This window comes from Sipha flava, unplaced genomic scaffold (assembly GCF_003268045.1).
Source record: "Sipha flava isolate LNK unplaced genomic scaffold, YSA_version1 1_pilon_pilon, whole genome shotgun sequence".
Classification (NCBI taxonomy): domain Eukaryota; kingdom Metazoa; phylum Arthropoda; class Insecta; order Hemiptera; family Aphididae; genus Sipha; species Sipha flava.
This window is the reverse complement of record NW_020272783.1, coordinates 3,048,518-3,071,218: the sequence shown is the minus strand read 5'-3', so window position 1 is coordinate 3,071,218 and position 22,701 is coordinate 3,048,518. Positions and strand designations below refer to the sequence as shown.

General features: G+C 36.0%; 1 protein-coding gene across 2 annotated transcripts in view; it reads right to left on the bottom strand.

The window, feature by feature from the left end:
- The window catches only part of LOC112682094 (mucin-7), a 132,827-nt gene that overhangs the window by 59,737 nt on the left and 50,389 nt on the right, over positions 1–22,701 (bottom strand). The window contains exon 1 of one of the 2 annotated variants that reach the window (XM_025552573.1): positions 8,429–8,560. The exons of the other annotated variant lie outside the window; for it this stretch is intronic. Within the exon in view, the coding sequence (XP_025408358.1) occupies positions 8,429–8,520 (92 nt within the window). The 5' untranslated portion in view covers positions 8,521–8,560. Of the gene's footprint in view, positions 1–8,428; positions 8,561–22,701 lie in introns of those variants that run through there. 2 annotated transcript variants of the gene reach the window in all.

The following is a 22,701-nucleotide window of genomic DNA, read 5'->3' as shown; positions in this document are numbered from 1 at the left end:
GCGGCCTGTGCAACGACATTTCGTCGGGTGTGGTTGCGCGCATACCACCCATGTTGAACCCGTGCCGGTTGTATTGCTGTACGAGCGCGGGACCCGGAGGACATAATAGTGTTATTATACTATTATTACTTTAGGCGAATATTGTTACACCCGTCCCGTTTTTTGTTTCTAGACATCGTCGTCAGTTCGTTTCGTTTTCACTTCGAGCACCCCACCCCCGTCATCCTCGTGGCCATGAACGAACGCCCATTTTCCTAGTCTGTTGCCACCACGCGGTCTGTATACGTGCCGCGCGCTTTACGTTATAGTAAAACTGTTTTTTACATCATAATTTTACCATTATCGTAGGGATAATAACATGTAGGATGTTAAGTACGCACGATTATTGTCATTGCGTTCGTCGAACGGCGTAAGCGTAGACGATGTACCTATTATGAAATACGCGTGTCCGGCGGCGAGAAACCGCATATGACCAACCAGTCGCAATATGCGAACCAGAAAAGAGAACTCACGAGTGAGTTTGAATTGCCCGATTGTGTACGGTAAACACGGTAATGGTATCGTTGTATCGTGTACGGAAACGGTACGCGATATAAAAAAACCCTAGACGTCTCAGTGCGGGTTTAAAATATGACGCTCTTATTAGTCGATTTCAATTTGCCGCGCTTTATATATGAATTATTATTATTATTATTATTATTATTATTATTATTATTATTGCGCTATCATCATAGATGAAATAAATAAGAAATGTTAAGCTAAAATTAAATAATATTTGTACATCAAGTCATCAAAAGTCTTAAAAATATCATAGATAAAATAAATAAGAACAATTGTCCAGAATAATGCTAAAATATTGTATATTTATTTTGTGATTTACATAATATCACCATTATTTTACTCGACCACTTAAAATTATACCTACATTATCTTCAAGACTTACTTTGATTGGTAAACGTAATCATGACATCAAAACTAGTGGCGATTACAATTTTTAGAATAAATCCAGTTTTCAGAAGTATGTGTTAAAAATATAAAGTTTTATCGTTATCTACGTATTCATTTATTTGCTCATTGATATAATTTAATTTTAAATTGTCAATAACTGAAAAATAAATGTTTGTAACAATCTTAAATGAGGATAATGTTACCTTAGGGTTTCTTAAAAAAAATGTCCTAATTGTTTTGATTAATCTGTTGCAGTATTGTTCATTTTTGTTAATAGTTAATAATACTTACTAGGTAAAATTTACAATTTCAATATATACCTAATAGTTAGAACATAGATACAATTATTGTAAAATTATTTAAATACCTGTCCTATTTGTTTTTCATTTCATATGGATAATATTAAAATTATTATTACCAGTCCTATTTGGTATGAACATGAATATTACCTGTATTATTTTAATCATTATTATTTATAATATTCAGAGATATTACTAACAAGTAATTATACTGTGGTAATTTCTGTCTTAAAATTTGACATTCAAAATATCATTAAGCATATCTAAATATTAAGAATGGTAACAATAAATATCAGCAGTTATAAATATACTTCATTATATATTTTACACACCTCACTGGATTATTTAATTGTCCCTGAACAATCCAATTAGTGGCACTTTTTTTCTTTGAATAAAGCAAAAAATATGTCAACATCATCTTCAGTATTTAAAATACAACGTATCACTTCTACACCATTCTTAATAATATCTACTAATTCGCAACGAAATTCGCTATTACTTATATTTATTTTATCTATGATATTTTTAAGATTCATATTTGATGACTTAATGTACAAATATTATTTAAAAAAGTAAGTGACATTTTTTCTCAATATAATTATTAAGTGATAATCAATAATAACAATGATAATAACATGATGATTAAGTGATAATTATCACATAATTAAACATAATAATAATATAATTAAAATATAGATAGTCAATAATAATTCATATACAAAAGCGCGGTAATTTGAAATCGACCAATAAGAGCGTCGTATTTTAAGCTTGCACTGTGACGTCTAGGGTTTCTTATATCGCGAACGGTACAGGTTACGCGGGCACCGGGCGGTGAGTAATCCGATACCAGTGAAAATAATAAATATAAAGGTGGCGGAGGGGGGAGAAAACGAGAAAAAAAAAAAGCTTCATACAACATATTTCAAATGCATGGAACAATCGAATTTCGAAGCTTAAACGACACTGGAAAATAACACTGACATTTTTCAAAAATTAATTTTCAACTTTACAAAAAAAAAGTGCGTTTTTAGTTTAACATTTTACACCACGGTTTTTATAATTTTATGATTCATTAGTATGATACGCAATAATTAATGAAACAATGTTCAATATGATTTATTACACTAGCACCACAGTCGAACATTGTTAACATTAATTTAGCCAACGAGATTGCTATTTCTGCACATCATAATAATAATAGTGTAAGGGGTCGCGATATTTGTGGTTGGAACAATGGTCGAATTTAATTTCGAGAAATACGGACGCTATACCAATTAAAGTATACAGATAAATCGATAAAAAAAAAAACTGTAGAAATTTAAACAATAGTTCGTGTCCCCCGACTAAATGTATATATATATAAATCAGTTGATTTGATAATTTATTGTTTTCATAATTTTTGCATTCGACGGTTGACACGTCGGTCGTCACGCGGAGATAAAAAAAAACGTATTTTATCATAATGCAAGAAATACGCGAAATCCGCAACACCCATACAGGCACTTAATCAGTCGATCACAGGGTAGACCCTTGCGGAGCAGTGTGGACGCGGATAAGAGCAGTTGTTCGTTTTCCTGGAAGACCGAAAACGCGCGCAACGGACCAACTAAAACCCCATCTATTCACGTATACACGTCAATACGTCACCGGTTATACGTTGCTCGCCCGAATTGCGATGTATATGTTGTCGTATACGCCGAACAAAATCATACGTGTATACACGAAAAATATAATTTTTAAAAAATGTAACAATACAAATAACGCATATGTCTCCGTAGTCGTCGAGTCACACACGACCACCACGGGAGAACCTCTTTATTGGTTTCTTTTCTCTTTTATATACATTTAGCTATAATAACAATAATAATAATATAATAATTTGCTTACACGTTAATAGAAGAAAGAAAAATTATTTTTTATAAAAAATGTTTATGCTAGCTTATTTTTTATTGCGACATTAATACGACCGGAATTTGAATCGCCTAATACTACAATGTCAAACGTTATTATTATTTTAACGGGTGCGCACGTGTTAAGTACGCGCCGGCGTTGATCAACTTTGAACTTTGAACGCGTCCGACGACCGTTTCACGTACACGCGTGTTGCAATATACCGTTTTCGGAGGGTGCACGGTCGAACCCGTACACACCCGACGGATCTTGTAACCAGCGCGATTTCTCGTGGCACGGGGCTGCGACCGCCCCGGGCAAACGGCGCGCAATTGGACGGAGTAGTCGGGGGTTGGGCCCATGCGGCGGGCGATATTTACGATCCTTGGGCACGCGAATTCGATTCTAAACACGGATAAAAAACGACCGGTGCCTGACGCACGGTACGTTGAGGGAGGGAAATTGTGTTTGGAAATATAAGGAAAAAATAATAATAATAACAATAATAATTACTGGGTTCTGAAAGCCTCGCGTTGATCCTGTACGCACGCATGTCGTCGCCGCTGCACGTTATATTATACGGTGTGCGCGCGCGCATGTACGCACACCGCATTAAACGTAAACGCTTTTACCGTACAGAACATAACTAGTACTGTCGTAGACATTTGACGGAAGGAAAAGGGTGGAAAAAACTCGTATTAAATAATAATAATAATAATAGAAAACAAACTTGTGGCGGGCGCATACACACATACACACACTACACATGCATTTACATTGTATACATATTCAAACGTAATAGATAGTGTTACGCACACACGCTCCAAATATTGTGTTGGGGGAACAGCAACGACTGCCGTTTTTCGGGGCCGAATAAATATACAGAGATCAATATACTGTCATAAAAGCGGGGGCCGTAGATGCGTGTATTTATTATTATTGTATATGTGCTGGCGATTGTATTGCCGTATCGTTTATATGTATATATATGTAAATGAATAGTTGTTTCGCCCGGAAAGGCGGTCCCTCCGCTACGTTTTGTGATACTCCACCGCCGACCTTTTCGAGGGTCACACAACAACCGACCATGTTGTAAATGTGCCCCCCGGGGGGGGGGGGGGGATGCGAAAATTGTTTTCACGCGTAAAAGCTTATTGTGTTTTAAAAACTGTTTTCAGTTTTTATTCAAAACGAATCGACAGCCTATAAAATAAAGATAAATATAAAACACTTCCTTCCATTACGTGTTTCGAACAAGTAGTTTTGTATCGAAAACACTGTACACGTTAAACTATTATTGTGCGCTGCGATACGATTAAATTTACATTTATCGACGTAACAACGCAGTTACGGCCGCACATGGACATAATATTTATTATTATTTTATTGTTTTCCATTCAATCGGACGAACGGGCGCAAACGGGTTTTCGTACGATGATAATGTTATACATATTTACACTCGATATTCTCCGAAATGAAGCTCAAAAGCTCAACAGTAATAACGATGTAAACACATAATATGTTTGTAAAAGTGTGCGTGGTGGACCAAAATCAGTGTACCGAAACACAAACCTTGTTCGAATAATTGTAATTTTATTATAAAATAATGTATACGAAAGCGCAAAACGAATTAATAGGGGAGGGGTGTAACTGAATTACAAGTGTAAAGTGTAAACACACAAATGTCTTTCTCCTCTCGGGTCCCTACTCACCGTCGATGGGTAACGTGAAATGGGATTTCGGAGGCTTATCGAGGGTTTTCGGTTGAACAAACTGAACACTGCGTGTATTGCAATTTATCTTCCGCAAGAGTCGCGATGATAAATTGCGTCGCGAGCAACAGCAAGTAAAATACGGCGTTTTCATCAGTGAAAATACACGGTGCGGTAGTACGACAACGGTGCGCGGCAAGCCGGGCTGGCGCGACTTCCGAAAAGATAATACTGTTGTGCGGTTTTAAATCTTAGGAGCAAATACTGAAAATAATATTCATCCCATCGTGCGCGCACGCCATAGCGGTGCTGACTTTATTGAAAAACGTTCCACGTATGGAACGCTGTTGCGTATCGATCATTGATCGACGATCAACAAAACCGGAAAAGACAAGTCAGTGGCGCCGAGAACGAGTTTCAGAGGTATACACGTGTCGCGAATGACTCAGAAAATCATAAGTTCCAATCATGGTGAGAGGGAGGGGGTGGCAGTTATTAGTTTGTTCCTCGCAAGGTTCGGGCAAGACATAAGGCGTACATGCAGCGAAGTATAGTGCACGGTGGCGCGCATGCAAATATACACGTGTAAATCGATTGTGCAGCGACCGCAGGGCAATATCTTTGCGTAAAAGGTCTCCGGCGGCGGATTAATTGCGTACGAATCGCATGTAGGTACGTACGGCACAACGGCTAAATCCGTGCGGGTCAGAGAGGCTTACGCGTCGACTTAATGGAATTTGTTTCGAGGGTGAGAAAGAAAATACGTGGCGATATTGTGTAGGCGCGCGCGCGAACCAGGAGAATGGGCCGCCAGACGTCTATACACGTAGCAGGGGCGACTGCGGTGTTTGTGTCGTTTTAAAAGCATTTCTCAACCCCGCGCGCGTACGAGACGAAAAAGAGAACGCGGAACAGAGAGAGAGAGAGAGAGAGAGAGAGATAGGGCGATATACCACGAATAGAAATTCTCCGCTTTCACCACCAGACGCGTACGCACAACCATACATATATACAAGTACAAACTCCCTACCGATGCGGGAAAAAAAAGAACTCTACCGACATTCGTATTTTACATGTACGAACGTGTGTGAGTGTGCGTGCGTGTATGTGTATGAAATAGCTTCGGACGTGCTTGTGTGCAAGTATACGTGTATAGGGGTGCACAAAAGGTCGGTCGGTCCACAAATCTTCACCGCACGTCAAAAACCGTCATGGACCTTTCTCGCACTCGTATCCGGTCCAATACACACGCACGTTGCCGAATCGGCCGCCCATATAGCGCGCACGCATTACAGTGTGTCTTTTGCGCGCGGCAAACGCACGAGCACACACGCACATTACGTACATATATGTGTGTGTGTATGCGAAGGGAGAAACGAGAGGGAGGTTAAGTAAATTATCTGGTAATTTATCGAAATTCCCTATACCGGAAATGATACATGGTCCGGGCGCGCCAGAAATTTGAAGTTTTCCCGCGAGCGCGGCACAGCATTCTTGCTTTATCGTTCGGGTGGACCATGATTTTTGCCAACACACAATATGATATATATACATTATGTATATGAACACAGTGTGCGTGTGTGCGCGTAATAAGGGTCGAAACTAAATATATATGTGTGTACGGTCACCATGTATGAAATACTACCGTTCGCTAATGGTCGAATAGTTCGCGCGCAGAAAAACAATCACTGTTCGTACAGTGCGCACAATTGATATTGAATGATTTTATCGAGAACAAAAAGAAAAAAACGTTCCAATCCGTATCGTTCACAGATTTTCAAATTTAACACTAAAAATGTATTATATTATGGAGTGTGAAGTGGCTGTCGCTTTCGAGGCCACGTTGAAATCGTATTATAATAATATAATTAAATGACCTAATGGTAATGAGTTGTTTGAAGTAGAACAACATAAAATGGAACTAAAAATTACATGTTTTTTTTTTTTTGTAATATATAACATTTTAATGTACAGTTAATAACCATGTGTATTTACTATAAATTGTTTTTTCTATTGATTTATCGTTTAAAATACTTATTTCGAACAAACACACACAAATTGTATACCTTAAATTATTATAATTAAAAAAAAAAAAAAATGTTTTTCTTCGAGTATTGTAATTGATCTGCAATATTTTTACTATCAGTGACCGAGCGATATAACACTGTAGTGTTACGCTTTGCAGAAAACTAGTCTAGTTAGAAAAAAGAAAAAATACGATAGATCAGAAACAACAATGCAACGAGGGGGCTATTACCCTCCAGCGTCTCGAGGTCGCAAACACTTAGAAGCACCTGGACCTCGCACACCAACACATGGCGGCGGTCCAAAAGAAATGCATTCCAATAATCGTAGTACTTGTACGAAAGACATTTTAGTACAACCGGTTTCATACGAGATGGCACAAGATACAAAAATTTAAGTGATTATTTTATATACAATGGCTGTATCTTAATATCTCAAATATTAATTAGTTACTTTTTGTAAAGTAGTATAGTAATTAAAAATACCAGTACAGACATTTAAAATTATTGACAATTACTCAACTATTTAACACCTAAGAATAATATTGTCTGAGCCAAAATAACAACAAAAACGATTTAGGAATCGGTTTGGATACTATACGTAAACATTAGAGTTATTTATGTTATATTATAGTTTTTTTTTTTTTACGTGCAAAAATTCAATAAGAAACCAAATAACCAAACATTTAAAACTGAAGCATTTTATAGATGCGTAGTAAAGTAATAAATAACATAACGAAGATGATGTATAGATTTTATCTATGATGTAATATTTAAAAAAAATAATTCATTAAAATGGCTCTTCAAAGGATTATAAACATATTAGTTTAGATGCATTTAATTTTGTATGTTGGTTGGGATTTGAAATTAATATTACATAAATTTGATAAAAGAGTTTAAAAAAATGTAAATTTGTGAAGTGTACGGTGGAACTGAAGTTAATATAAAAAAAACGTTTAGATTATACAAAATAAAAAACGAAATCGATTTGAAATCCGTTGACTAAAATACATATATATATATATATATATTCTTCTTGAAAAAATAATTTAATGAAATCCATAACAATTTTTAAAATCGATTGCTAAAGTTGAAGCGGTAAAACATATTCTAAAGGTTAATTACGGTTAAAAGCGTTAAGTCAACAGATGAGTCGACTCTTTAAAGAAACACGTTCAACCGAAAATTCTGAATATAAACGTTCAATTAAAATATAATTATTCAGTCGAGACAAACGAAGAGAATACGGGCGTATGCACAACGATACGAATATAACGTACAATACACATAGATGAAACACAACCGAACAAGTACAATGCATATATTTAAGACACGACGAGGCGTCCGGACAGAAGTGCGCACAAGCCGACGACGCGAGATAAAGAATTTCAGTCAAAATGATTGTTTTAATTAACGAATGTTTTTTCGTTGTTAACGTCACTTAGCCGTCGCGACGTTCCGTTCGCGCGCGCTTACGACGGCAAATCAAAAGAACGTTCAAAAGCACAAAACAATCGAATAGCGTTTGGATAAAAATAAATAAATAAAAACTTACCCGATGATAACGGTACGGTATTGCTGTAAGACGCCGAAAATTACGTGCTTTATCGCATACGATCGGAACGATAAAAAAACACCGTCTAACATAATATACTATAATGTACCCACTACGGTGTGTACGCGATGATGTTACATCAATAAGCCGTGTTATTATTATGTTATACGCCGAGAAAGGTTGGTATTTTTTTTTTTTTTTAGGGTCCGATACCTGTCAGGGGCGTGCCCTCGTATCCCCACGCCTCTGCCCCGACCGAGAACACCCCTTCGACGGGTGCGCGTGTGTACGTGCATAGAAACGTACACGGGTGTAAATACACGTATTGTACAGGGTGCAGCAGCAGCAGTGGTAACAATAACGACGACGGCGTGTACGCGCGCACGGAAAACATCTCAATTTGCAACGCTCAGTGATCACCAGCACTATTCGGAAAACCGATGATGAGAGCTGAGCGTATAAATCACGTGCGACGGGTCTCTCACAATGCGTACTCTCTCCGGAACGCACACAAACGCGCACGTATACAAAAAATGTACACACACACGCGAGTATATCGGTTGGAGATTTGTTTTTTTTTTTTCGGTCGGCCGACCGGTATGCGCGCGTACGATGATTTATGGAGGTTGTTTTTATCATACAGTCAGTGGTTTTGTGTTATTGAAGCAGGCGGGGTGAAGCGGTGACGACGTTATACTATCGAAAGGGAGAGCGAGGAGTGAGCGAGTTCCGTAGATATGATAGGAATCAAATTGGAGTGAATCATTGCACGGTGCTGGGATGTACGCGCACGTTCGCGGGGAAGGAGAAACACTGCCGACGATTGAATTTCATAATAGGCCTTTGTCGGTGAACGCTGGGATGATATCGCAAGGTCGAAAAACGGACGGGACATAGGCAATCGCGCGGGCGCGAACAAAAATCTACAACGGACTGGTAAATATTCGATTGATGACGAGCGGTTATGTATTATTTGTTTCGCGACGGAGGAAACGAAAAATGGGCAAATCCATTACGCGGTTTTTCGTACACGACGACGCAGTACGACACATGCGAGTGTTACACACTCGCCCATAAATTCCCCCCCCCCCACCGCAGGTACATTCTTAGAAATCCGTCACGTACGTCATCGTTGCGCGATCAACGATGGTTTCTGGATGGTATGATAATAATAATATATGAATATTCATTGCAACAAAAAGGCACCACACGCGGTGTTGGCACAAGTGAGTATCCAAACATTGCGGTTAACGTTAAAAATCGGAGGCCGATCGATTACGTATGCAGCGTGTGCGTCCGAATCACGTGGCGACTAATTAAAATCTAGCAACGGTCGCGGCGACGAGGTGCAAGAAGGGTTTGTCAGTCCATAATAATAATAATAATGAACATCCGAAAGCGAATACATTACCACCGGTCGGAAGGACCGGTGTATATAATAACCATGAGAAAACAAAATCGACCGTGGGCGACGACGACCACTCGTAATTATTATTACGAATGTAGTTTAACGGTAGCGGTTATTATCTGTAACTAAACGTTCATTTTAATATCACGACAATAAGATATCGTTACGCAAGAGTACAGATATCGCAACTCGACCACGGTACTACCGCACTCGGGGGTAAATTTCACGACGAGTCGGAGCAACGCAAAATCTCTCCGCGTATGCGCGGCAAAATAAGTAAAAGGACCACGGGAAGGAGAGAGAGAGAGAGAGAGAGAGAGAAATGGGTCATGTATTGTTATAATTGTATTTTGAAAACCGGCCAATTTAACGGCTGTTAAGCAGACACGTATTTAACAAGTCCTCGCATCCGGCTAGCTCTATATATCGACAGTATTTGTATTCGTAATCGTTCCCCGCACGACGAGAAAACGCGTACAATTTTTGCCATTTATCCATTTATGTATAAAAGTACCGCTGCCGTTGCATTTTTCGCGCCGGTGCTTCGCGAATCCTGATTTCAAACTTTGCGGTTCTGTCCTGAAACGTTGTCCTTGCGCCTACCCAAACGGTCGGTAGGGAAAAACAGAATCGCCATATACGCTATGTACGTACAATGTTCGATTTTATCCGTGTGCGCAATTCGATAGCGTCGCTGTGAACAACGTTCGTGCGTTTGTATAGCAACAACGCACGCGCCTTTTTTTTTCCCTCTATTTCCGACACAATACCAATTATAACAGTATATTGCATTGTGTGCGCACAATCTCGAACGCCGCACGCACGCACACAAATTCTATCGAGAACAGGAAACCCGAACTCGACGCGCACTTGTGTGTTAGTGTTGGCCGCTCCGGCCAGCGGCGGCGTTAGTGGGCCATGTGGTTTTCGAAAAAATAACATTTATGTAAATCGGACTAGCTCCTATGGTAACACGGCCATCATAAATCTACGCCACTCGTCGCATTACGATTGTGTAAAGGAAAAAAAAACTATACAAATCCGTCTGAGGGAAATGCACAAAAAACAGGCAGCGGAAACTCTGAAATATAGGAAAAACGATCGAAAGCCTAAATTATACTGACGGATACGGCAATGTAATGAGAAATAATAACTGTGTCGAATTACCGATTTTGCAATTAACTATATTGATTAAAAACGCGTATATATTCGAGTAAAACGAACACCTTACAGAATAACTGCGAGGTGGAATGCAGTCAACATTATTAATTATTAATCATAATTAATCTGGTCAACGCAGCTGTTAAAAGTCGGTTAGATTAGGACGACGTAACTATATCAACATTAATATTAACAAAAAATTACAACGACCGTGTTTAATAATTCATGAAATAGCTGCTACGCCCGGTTAATTTACCGTTTTGTTGAAAACAAACATTTCAATTGTACATAAAAATATACCAAGGTAGGCACAGACTCACGAATATTATAAAATTACATTTGTTATAAACAGTATTGTCTGTTAGTACATACCATAGTAATATTGTACAGTGTCCATTTTATTAATCTCTGTACATTATTATTAATTTTATTATTTACCTACAGACAATTAAATCTGATGTACTCCACACGAACTACCATTAATTTATTATTCTGTTTTGTACAGTAAAAAGTTTACTGAGTTTTTGTCAACTTGACAGTTTGACGGAACCGTCGTATTTATAATTTATGTTTTTCATAGGTTTCACAGGTTTTTGTTTTGATTTAGATTAGTTTCAATATTCAAGTACGATATGAAAAAAATGATTATAATAATAACATTTTCTATATAAACTGTTTATCGTTTTAATATTCAAAATTATTCATCAATCGGAGATTGCTGAACTACTAACACTTCTCACTCCAACACATTGAAAACAAAATATCTACTACACAAATAATGTTAAAAAATAACGTTGGATACTATGCAGTAGCTAAACATTATAAGTCTATTAGCATTGTTACAAGCTTTTTAAAAATACTTAGATATTTCTGCGAAGTCCTTATCAATATAAAATTTAACAATCTACCTATTAAATAATTCCCACTGCAAATATATGAATATAAACGAAATTTTCCTTGTTTTGTAATATATCATGAGTTCACTAATTAGAATACATTACGGTTCGTATAATATATTAGTTTAAAAGAGAAACTAATTCGTGATAAAGTGGACCGTCGTCACTACTTTCAAGATTAATATCGAAAAAACTAATATGTAAATTATAATACATTGGAAACATCATTCCATACATAGTATTAATTCACATTATATTATGAACGAAAAAAATAATAGTTTCACGGAGATTCGTACTGACTTTAGTAATTAATTATTATACAGTCAAATGAATATAATCTTCGCCAAAACCAAACGTTGTTTCAACCATGAACCAACATACACTTTGCTGTGCGGTGAACAGACCTTGAAGTGTCATTTTACCAGTTTACGTTACTTTGTTTATAAAACCACTGGAGTCCAGATATATTTTATGTCTGTGAAAACAAACGTTTTGCCTAAAATGTTGGTACACAATAAACACAGCAGTAATAAATGGATTATGAATGGTTTACGATTAGTATGCAACTTATGGCAAACGTAAAATATAATTGCGCTAACGGTCATAACTATTAACTTCCCATAAATACGGAGAACCGCGAAGAAAACAGGTTTAAAATATAAGCCTATGTACGCCGTTGGATTAGTGGTATGATATGTAACGATTACCGCTGTTTGGAATCCTATTGAAAAATTAATCACGAAAGAGCGTTTCGACGTTAACGTGCGTTATTGTATTTCGTTCGGGTATAACAAGTATCAATGTACGTGCACGCGCTCGGTTCACCATTATTGCGCGTGGAAAAAGATAATGTGCGTTGTCCGTCGGAGGATATTTGTTATTATTATTTTTTTTTTTTTTTTTTTTTTTTTTTTTAATATAGCGGATTGCAAAAAAATAAAACGCTTCGTAGGGATAAAACCACGGTCATCGGAAGGATAATAAAACGGAAAAGAAGTGTACGACGGGGATTGGTCGGATGCGTTTGTTTTGCGCGCGTTGGCCGCAGAAACGGAGGCGACGTCGAGGCGGCATTGCAATTTCGCTGATTCGACGGACCATTCGTCATCGGCACAAAGCGAATGCGCTGACTTGTCAGCACCATGTTCCTTTTCCTCGTATACAATAAATGCGCGTCCGAGGGTCGCGCGCGCGGCAGATGTTCGCCGCGGCCCGGGGGCGCGCGCAACGGACCAATGACGGCGTGTGCAGTGTACCACCCTTGTAACGCGATCGAAAAACGTCGAGAAAACGCGTGTGCGATCGCCGGACGCCGGTCAGCGCGCGGCGAACGACGTAACGATCATGGGAAATATAATAAAATACGATCATTACCGCGCGGCGGACGCGGCGACGGAGATGACGACTGCGATGGTTATCGCGTGAGCGGCGCGAAGAGTATTGTAATAAAATAATAAAAATAACAATAATAATAATAATAGTGGTACACGGGGCCCGCGACACAATCGCCCGGCGGTGTAACCATTGGGAACAGGACGGCACGTCCTCCGTAATCGTCCGCCGATCTCGCGGAGACCGTAAACGTACGCGCGGGCGGGCAGTGTCCAAGTAAGCACACACGGTTTTCCGCGTCGGCAAATCAATCGCCGGCAACGCGCTTACACGTGTGCAAACGCGGTAGCGGCCAACACCGATCCAAAGCGCACGCGTTTTTTTTTTTTTTTTTTTTCATAGCTCCCGCGATCCGCCCGATATCGATACGCCGCGCGTCGATTTAACGACGACGGCACAGCGTCTAGCGTCCCCGAGGCGTCCCCCCCCCCACCATTATCGCGTACTCTCCCGTCCACTGATCGTCGGCGGCACCTGCGCGCGCGTACAAACGCACGTCGCGCATTTATTTCTATGCGATACGAACGGCGGTGACAACGTAACGGTACGCGAGCGCGCTCGGCCACGCGATTGAAAGGCGTTTTTCTACGCACACGTATCGCTCCGTCGGCCGAGATGATGTCCGTTTTTCCGACACGATTACCGCGGCCCGTCAACGCGTCGACGATTCGAAATTTTCGTTTACGCCGTGCACGGTGAACGACGACAGTGTAATTGAATCGCGGGGCATCACGCGAAGAAGACATCGAAATCGTAAATTTTTCCACGCTATAAATCAAAAGGGATGTGTTGCCGAGTGTCGTGTAATTAACGATCATAAATTCATGAACGAGACGTTATACGTGTGCTGTTATTCTTTTCTGTCTGGCTGTCTCACTCACTCTCTCTCTCTCTCTCTCTCTCTCTCTCTCTTGCACACACACCGTCCGTCTAAACGCGTATATATAATAATCAATCGATAAATTGTACAGCACCACGTTTAAAACGGTTTCAATAAACTACTGTGATATTGACGACGATGTAATAATTACCGCGACTCCGATGTGTTTTTCACCATCAAGTGACAACAGCTAGTGGTTAGTCGGTTTTATACGCGTGAACATATAACGGTGCTAAATAATAACCTTACAAGAGACGATTGTGCGTCCCCGCGGGGCGCTCTCAAAAATCTATACCATAAACCATGTTTAATCCCTAAGGGTTTAACACCCTCTTTCGTGTAGAACGATTCGAACCAAAAGTTGTCGACTCGGCAATCCGTGCGCGTTCGCTCCTAATTAATATTGATGTATTGTAATGCAACCGTTTGCTCCAATATATTGTCCTGTCATACGTACGTGTTTAGTAGTTTATACAGTTATATACAAATTAATTATAATAATACATGCGCAATAACGCACAATGCACAATTAGCGCGAAAGCAATGAAATTCGAGTAAACAAATTGTTCGCGATAAATTTACAACGATATTTATTACCCACCATTACGCACTATTAGTTATCCTACAACAACTAACTTACTGACATACCTATTTGATTAAAGATAAGATATAGGCTTCGATCGATAATTTATGTACTTGCATACTCCTGCAGTCACTGTATTCAATACGATATCTTACACGTGCATTCTGTTTTACATAATAAACCACACAAACACACACACACACACACACACACACTGTAACAGTCATAATACTTTTTCTTTCAATAATGATGATATACGAAAATTAAGCGTGTATAAATTAGCATATTATAGCAGTCGTTGGTTAACTTAAATGATACGCGTGGCCATTATTACGCAATTGATAATTTATTCCAATACAATCATTTTATTTTATTTTATTTTTTAATTTGACGACTGTTTATACCATTTATGAATATGTGCAATATACAATAAAAATTTAATAATTCGTATGGGATTTGAGTAAGTCTTATAACTGGATGATTATTTAAATGTATACCTATATCTGTATGAATATTATGATTAGAGTGCAATTAATGTGCGTACCTATCAGGTAAACACAATTTTTGTATGTAGCGTGTAAGATGGTCAGGATCTTATAAAGACACTATCAAGTATTAGTCTATTCATTTATACTTTTGTGTCGATATACGATCAGTCTTAAGACCGTGAGGATAATCGTTAGGAATAAGAACGAGTTTGATATGTATACTCAGTTCGCTTTAGTAGTATTTTGTGGTCTTAATAATACCATATAATTGTGTTCATACAACGTTACCGACTTGTGATTATTTTTGTATGATTTATAATAGGTACGTAACTATAATAATTTACGAATTATGATAATTATATGGATCGTGTGTTACATAATGTTTAACGATAAAATTTAGTGCAAGTTGTCTGTAGAGTATACACTTATTTCCATACTTTTATATTCATTTTTATACTCGCATGCTGGTCAATCAATTGATATACAACTATTATTAATTATGTACAGAAATTAACTGCGGTATAGAGTGCAACTGTTCACCTCCCACATTACCTAGACAAATTATATGATCACTAATTGTCAAAGTGAAACTATCGTCAGGGAAAATTTCTACTGTTCTATTTCAATGGATTTTAAAAAATGTAAACACGACGTGTAGATTTTAATTATACGTACCCGGTTTCTTAGACCGATTAAAGTATTATTAAAAAAATTAATATAATTTATTAAAAATTATTAAACGTGCCGAAAAATATTGAAAGAAATGAAATACAAAAAATAAAAGCTATTTTCTGAAGTATTATTAATTGTGCAAATACTTACAACCGGTTTCGATTTAAAAAAATCAACGTCAGGTATAAGACACAAACTCATTTATATTTAATAAGACTTTGTTATTGTTACAAGAGTATGCTTACTATAATATAATTGTATTTTTTTCATATTATTTATAACCGTTATCTATTTATATTAACAAAAATTCCCTATGATTAATTCTGTATTTATTTTTATATTTATGCCAGCCGTCGAAGTGCCTATAATTTTGAAAATATAATAATGCGATGTAATTTCCATCGTCGATGTATAGAATGCGTATCGTAATATAAACGGATCGAAATCCGTTGTGACTGAAAATACGAAATAAATGTTCGATTTCGGTTGCATTTGTGTAACGAATTGCCAAACAGGAAGGATGCAACAAAAACCAGTTATTATTATTTTTAGTTTAAAGGACGATTTTAAACAACGGCTATTATGTTGTGTAATACGTGCGGAGCAGATACCTATACGCAAATCGATATGGGTTTAAAACGTACAACGGCGAAAAATTGTCAGTAACAAATATGCATAATATGTTATCACGACACAATACTGTCGGTGGACGGAAGAGGAGATTCGATAACGGGAAATTGTAATACATATACGTACAGCAATTGTAGTGTACGATAAGCGATCGCGCGCGGCGGGGGATGAAGTGAATACATTATAAATGAAATTCGGATAACATGACGAGAACGATACACAACGGACGAGCGAAATAAAAAGTTATCCGGTGATCACTTGCGCGATTGAAATCCGTTGCGCGACGGAACACGTCGCTGCGCCACGCGGTGCATGAAACGAGACCGGCCGAAGAGTGCAGAGTGCGCAGAGGGCCATGAAGCGTTGTTACAAGGATTGAAAACGCGACAGCGGGAGGTACGGTGGTAATGATGGTGGAAGGGTCGAGGAGGTGGGAGGGACGGTATAAAGGGGCCCCAAACGGACGGAAAGGGTGAGACGAGAACGTTTGTTATATCTTTCGTTATAAATAAAACGTCGATGGCAACTCGTATTACATATTATACCATTATTATTATTATTATTATTATTATTATTATTATTATTATTGTTATTATTACGATCGCGAGCGCGCCGGAGTTCCCGTGTACCGCCGGGGTTTTTCGTAATCGAAGTCCGATGCGATGGCGCACAGCGTGTATAAATCATCCGGCCGTCAATTAAATATGACCGGGCAACGTGACCGTCGACGATGTATTAATTTCGAATCGGCAATGTTGATTTTGTGCGATTGCGTGGCGTGCTCGTATGTTAATCCCCAGTCCAAAAAAAAAAAAAAATAAATAAAAAAAAATATAGTGAAAAAATAAATACCGAAAACATATACCCATTGACCGGCATATACGAATTCGTATATACGGCGTACTCACATAAATACATAAATATAGCGTGTAATATTGGACCGGCGATGTGCACGCGGAGATATAAACGTGGCTAGCGTAAATATACATCATATTATTATTGTACGCAGAGAGCAAGAGAGAAGGAGTGATGTAGAGGCATGGACAGAGAAAATGGGACGACGCGATTCCGTCCGTTGTTCTATACACGACGGACGAGATGACGTGACGAGCGTACATAAAACGATGTTTTTTTTTTTTTTTATTATTATTATAGCCCTTAGTAACAGTATGTTTTAACTGCTGTTTATTTTATTCTTATCACTTCTATGTACTTTGTTTTTTTTTCGTGTTTAATTTATTTACACACACACACGCAGACACACACACACACATATATACACGCACGCATACGCACACACACTCGTGCAAGTATATATATATATATATATATATATATATAAGAAGAAAAAAAAGAACGAATCTTTAAAGTATATCTTTTTAAGCCGACCAGACTCTTCACGAGCGCGCGCGATGAATTTCGAAACGACGCCTCCCTTCCCCTTGTCAACGGTTGGCTTGTGTCTTCGAGGGTTTCTGATCTGCAGCTAAACTCGTTCGAGATATATTTTCTCGTCCGAAGCTGCAGAATAATAATGTCACATAATATTTTTATCGTTGTTTAAGATGTTTCGAAAAAATTATCGTTTCACACGAACCGCCCGGTGTTATAAAACTGCGGTTGACTTAACGACGGCTGCAGCGATGAAAACTTCAATCCCCCCCCCCCCACTTCACCGAATCGGTGGAAATATCGTAAAATGTTTCATTCGACGTACACAATGTCGTTCTATAATTAACGTGGTACTCGATGAGCATTGAACAATTAATAATACGTCTATAAATTACCACGATTACTTACTACCGCGACGTTTAACTACCTAATTGGTCAAAATATGATGTACCCGAAAAATTTTGAAGTTATGATTATTATGCATTTTTCATTCCGTAACGAATAATTAAATCTTTCGTCTAATCAAATACAATTTTACCAACGGTTTCGTGTATAAATATATAATTGTACAGTAAATATTCTACAAAAACAGTATTTAAAAACACACTTATGCTATTATCAAACATTTTGGGAATTATCCAGTTAAATTATTAAGATAAAAATATTTATTCGTCATCAAATCTAGCTGAAAGTAGTATTTCAATTTCGTTCTGAACAACCTAAACGGTTTTCAAGGGTGATTTAACTAGACAAATATTATAATGATTATCGGTTTTTTTTTTTTTTTTGGGCCAAAGTAGACGTAGTTAAAAATATTTATCAGTTATATCATAAATAATCGTTGATTTTACACTCAACTAACCTGATTAATATTTTTACTTATGATTTATACATCCATGATTTAAAATCAAATAATTTATTATGTAAGATAAGTACAAGATTATAAAAATACATATTAACTATTAATAAGACAGAATAGTTCGTAAATTTAATGTTTGTTCCAGCCAATTTTAATAATAATGATTAAAGTTTTGATTGGTATCAATGAAAATAATTATAAATTATTTATTTGTACTTCAAAACAAAATTCGTTACACCAAAACTTGTTTACACCAAATAAACCGAAGGTGCCCAAAAACAAAAATTAAACGCTAATCCTTAGATGTTTACCATATTTTAGCTAACACTACTGTCTCCAGAAACACAAACATTTTGTCGCTAGTCAAAATCATAACTGAAAATTATTTTTGTTCTGTTAACTAACTTGTCACTGACTTGTTGGTATACATAAAAGGTGTTATTTTTTTTAAATGTTGTTTGTAATAAAAATGTTTTGAAATTATAGTAATTATGATGTTATAATTGCTTTTTATATTTATGTAATTAATAATACCTTGTAAACTTTATAAGTAACTCGTATTAATATATTTGTTGAGGTGAGTTTTTTGGTAATTGTTTATAAACATTTTTTTTATATAAATCGTCCAAGTTAAAATTTGATTCATATTATTTTATTTTTATCATTATTTAGTATAAGTTATATTCTCTCAACAATATCATTTTTGTACAAAAACGTAAATTTGAATAAATAAAACAATATTGCATAACAATAGTTTTTTTGGAATATATTATACGAAAATAATTGTATTTTTGTCAAAATTCGACATGACGTTAATACACTTTTGCGTGTATCCCTTACAAAAGAAAATTTGGTTTTTCGAAACACGCAATACTGTAGAATCGATATAAATAATAATAAGTACAACAAACTTATACTACAAACTTATTTATATAAAATGTAATTGTATAGGTACGCATATAAAACACTATATAGTCAGCAATGAATTTCAAGAAATAATAATAATTATAATGCAACTATCGTAGAAGAATAAATGGAACACTTACAAGCCAAAATATAGTAAAAGTTCAATTTATACTGTGAATAAATTATTGAATTATATCCAACCCGAAACCCCGTTAAAATACTTTTTTTTCTATAATAACATCAAACCATACAATAAAACTAATTACTTAGAGCTAGGATTTTAATACTTTAAAAAAAAGCAAAAATTGTTCTAAATAAAATGCAAAAATGCTTTAAAAATTATAAAAATGTATTTTATATAGTTTAAAATTGATATTATAAAAATCATGTTACTAAGCATATTTAGTTATATTTATTTAACATAATAATAAATAAGTATTTATTTGTTTAATATTTACATTTTGTCTAACTTTATTTAAATTTGATCGTCGTTGGACTGTTGCAAGTAGAAAAATTTCTTTCGACTATTTTAATATTGTTCTATTTTTGATAAAATATGTACATGGTCTGATATGCTCGTATTTAATAGTTTATCAATTTAGTAGATGACCTGCTAAAAGTACACGTTTTGAACGAATAAACGTCGAAACGCGTGATCAAATACTCTAATATTTAAGAATTAACAGATATATTTAAAAAAATGTCATAAAAACAGAAAAAATTGTCCTAAATATTAATATAAAGTTAAATTTGTCATAAAATGCAAAAAAAAATGCAAAATAAAAAGTACATTAAATTAATCAGTATCACATGAAATACATTTTCTGCTTACGGACGGATGTGTTGGGACAATAGAAAAAAGATGCATTTGCATCAAAATCTCAGTCCTAATTATTAGTATTATATAATATTTTACTTAGAAATAAATTTGCAACGTGTGTGCAAATAACAAGAGAAAGACCATATTGATGAAAAAAAAAATAAATAAATAAAAATAATAACCATAACCAACCAAATATTATTTTTATGGGAACAAAAAAGTAAATATGTAAAATGTGTTCCCACTTCCTGGTAGAATTACTAAGTACGTGTAATGTATACATGCATACTAATGAAACTAGGGTAAATTAAACATTTTTTTTTTTTTTTTTTTAATTAAAAACCAGTACGTTTACGCGATTTTCAAACAAAGCTTAACGTTTAGTTGTCAATACGCCCAATTTTACTCCAATTTAGTGCACCATGTAGCATACAATAAATCTTAAATGCGTATAATGCCATAATCGTAATTTATTATATTAGCGATTATTACGTTAAACATTAATTGTTTTCCTATATGAAAAAAAAATTATTTTTCTGAAGTTAAATTAATTATTTTTTCACAATACTGTATCGATAAAAATAACAAGTAAAAAAATAATGCAGAAAACAGTATAAGGTGAGTGAGTGAAAAAAAATGCATTATAATTTCAAAATTACTATCAGTAGCTTCATTTGTATCGTTTGTAAGTTACCTATTAATCTAAGAGCAACTCTAATATTTAAAAAATGATATGCAAAAATTGAACAATTCAACGAATCTCAAATGCACACAATAAATATAGTTTACGAGGCACAAATAAAAATTTTTTTGACAAATATCAATATTATTTTGTATGGATTTTAGGAAAATTACGATAAATAAACATGAAGGTATTGTAATTTTTTGCCAAACATACACGTATAAATGTATACACTACAAGATAGCTTAGTTTCTTGAAAAGCATAGAGATGACGAATTAATCAATATAATACATGTAAGTATAACATATTACTTTATCGAAGGATGTTGGAACCCACGTCAAAACTGCTTTTAATAATCAATTAATCAAACGAAATCGTTTGGTTTTTAATGCTTGTAAGATTAATTGATACTGATATACATATTTCCTTGAGAATAGGTTGATAAATATATAAGCGGGTATAAAAATGCAGCTGGGCTTGGAAATTATTCCACGAAACACGTACAGAACGGTGGTCTAACGAAATAATAACATAGTAGATAGTATACACTGCTGAACATACAAAACTATAAACCGACTACGAAATGAAACGAACGCATGTTGATAAAATGTAATTTAACATCGTCGGAGCGGTTAACAAATTTGAAAATTGCAAAACTTCATGTTCAGTCAACTGTTGAGCGAAAAAAGAGAAAAATACGATTATTATTAAGCTATTATAATCTTTCCACTTTCATGGTGTGTTACAGCCTGCGCGGACATCCAGCTGAGGCCAAAATAAGCATGCGAAACGAGGACAATGAGTATAATTTTTTTTTCGGTACTCTTACACATACAATAACGAGGTAGAATTCAAAACGGCCATTAAAAAATGTATATCAACACCAGTAGCTCCAAGAATGCGTACGTAACATGTATAGACATACGTATGTATACCTAACCTACGTGTATAATATTATTATAATACATCTTTATCCATTCCATCGCGGGAAGCACCCATGTAGTGTTCGCGCAGGTGTGACAATGGTCGTATTTAATGTCTCTGTGTAACAATGTCGATTTTTTGTACGTTTAATATAATAATAACCGTACATGTACCCGCGAATATATACATAAAAAAACTAAAAAAAAAAAAAAACACTAGTGGAAAAAAATTTACCAAGACCTAAGCGCATGCTATCACCACGCTTCTGCCGGTATATTTTGAGACTGGTGCAGTGAAAATTCCGAGCAACGTAGAAAAATAATAATACAAATCGGAACGAAACAAAAATCACCGTCTTGACCACGAGTTTCTTTGGAAAAATCATATCAGACGTGGCGCCAAGATAAAGCGTCGTCCAAGGATCATCCGGCGCGGCCAAGCGTACGTATTCTAATTAAATAATTTCCACGTAAACATACGGCCTTTGCCTACGGGTTTGACCTATTGCTTTATCTGCGCTTATTGTCTGGCTAATAATAATAATAATAATAATAATACGTACGGAGTGGTAATGTTTTT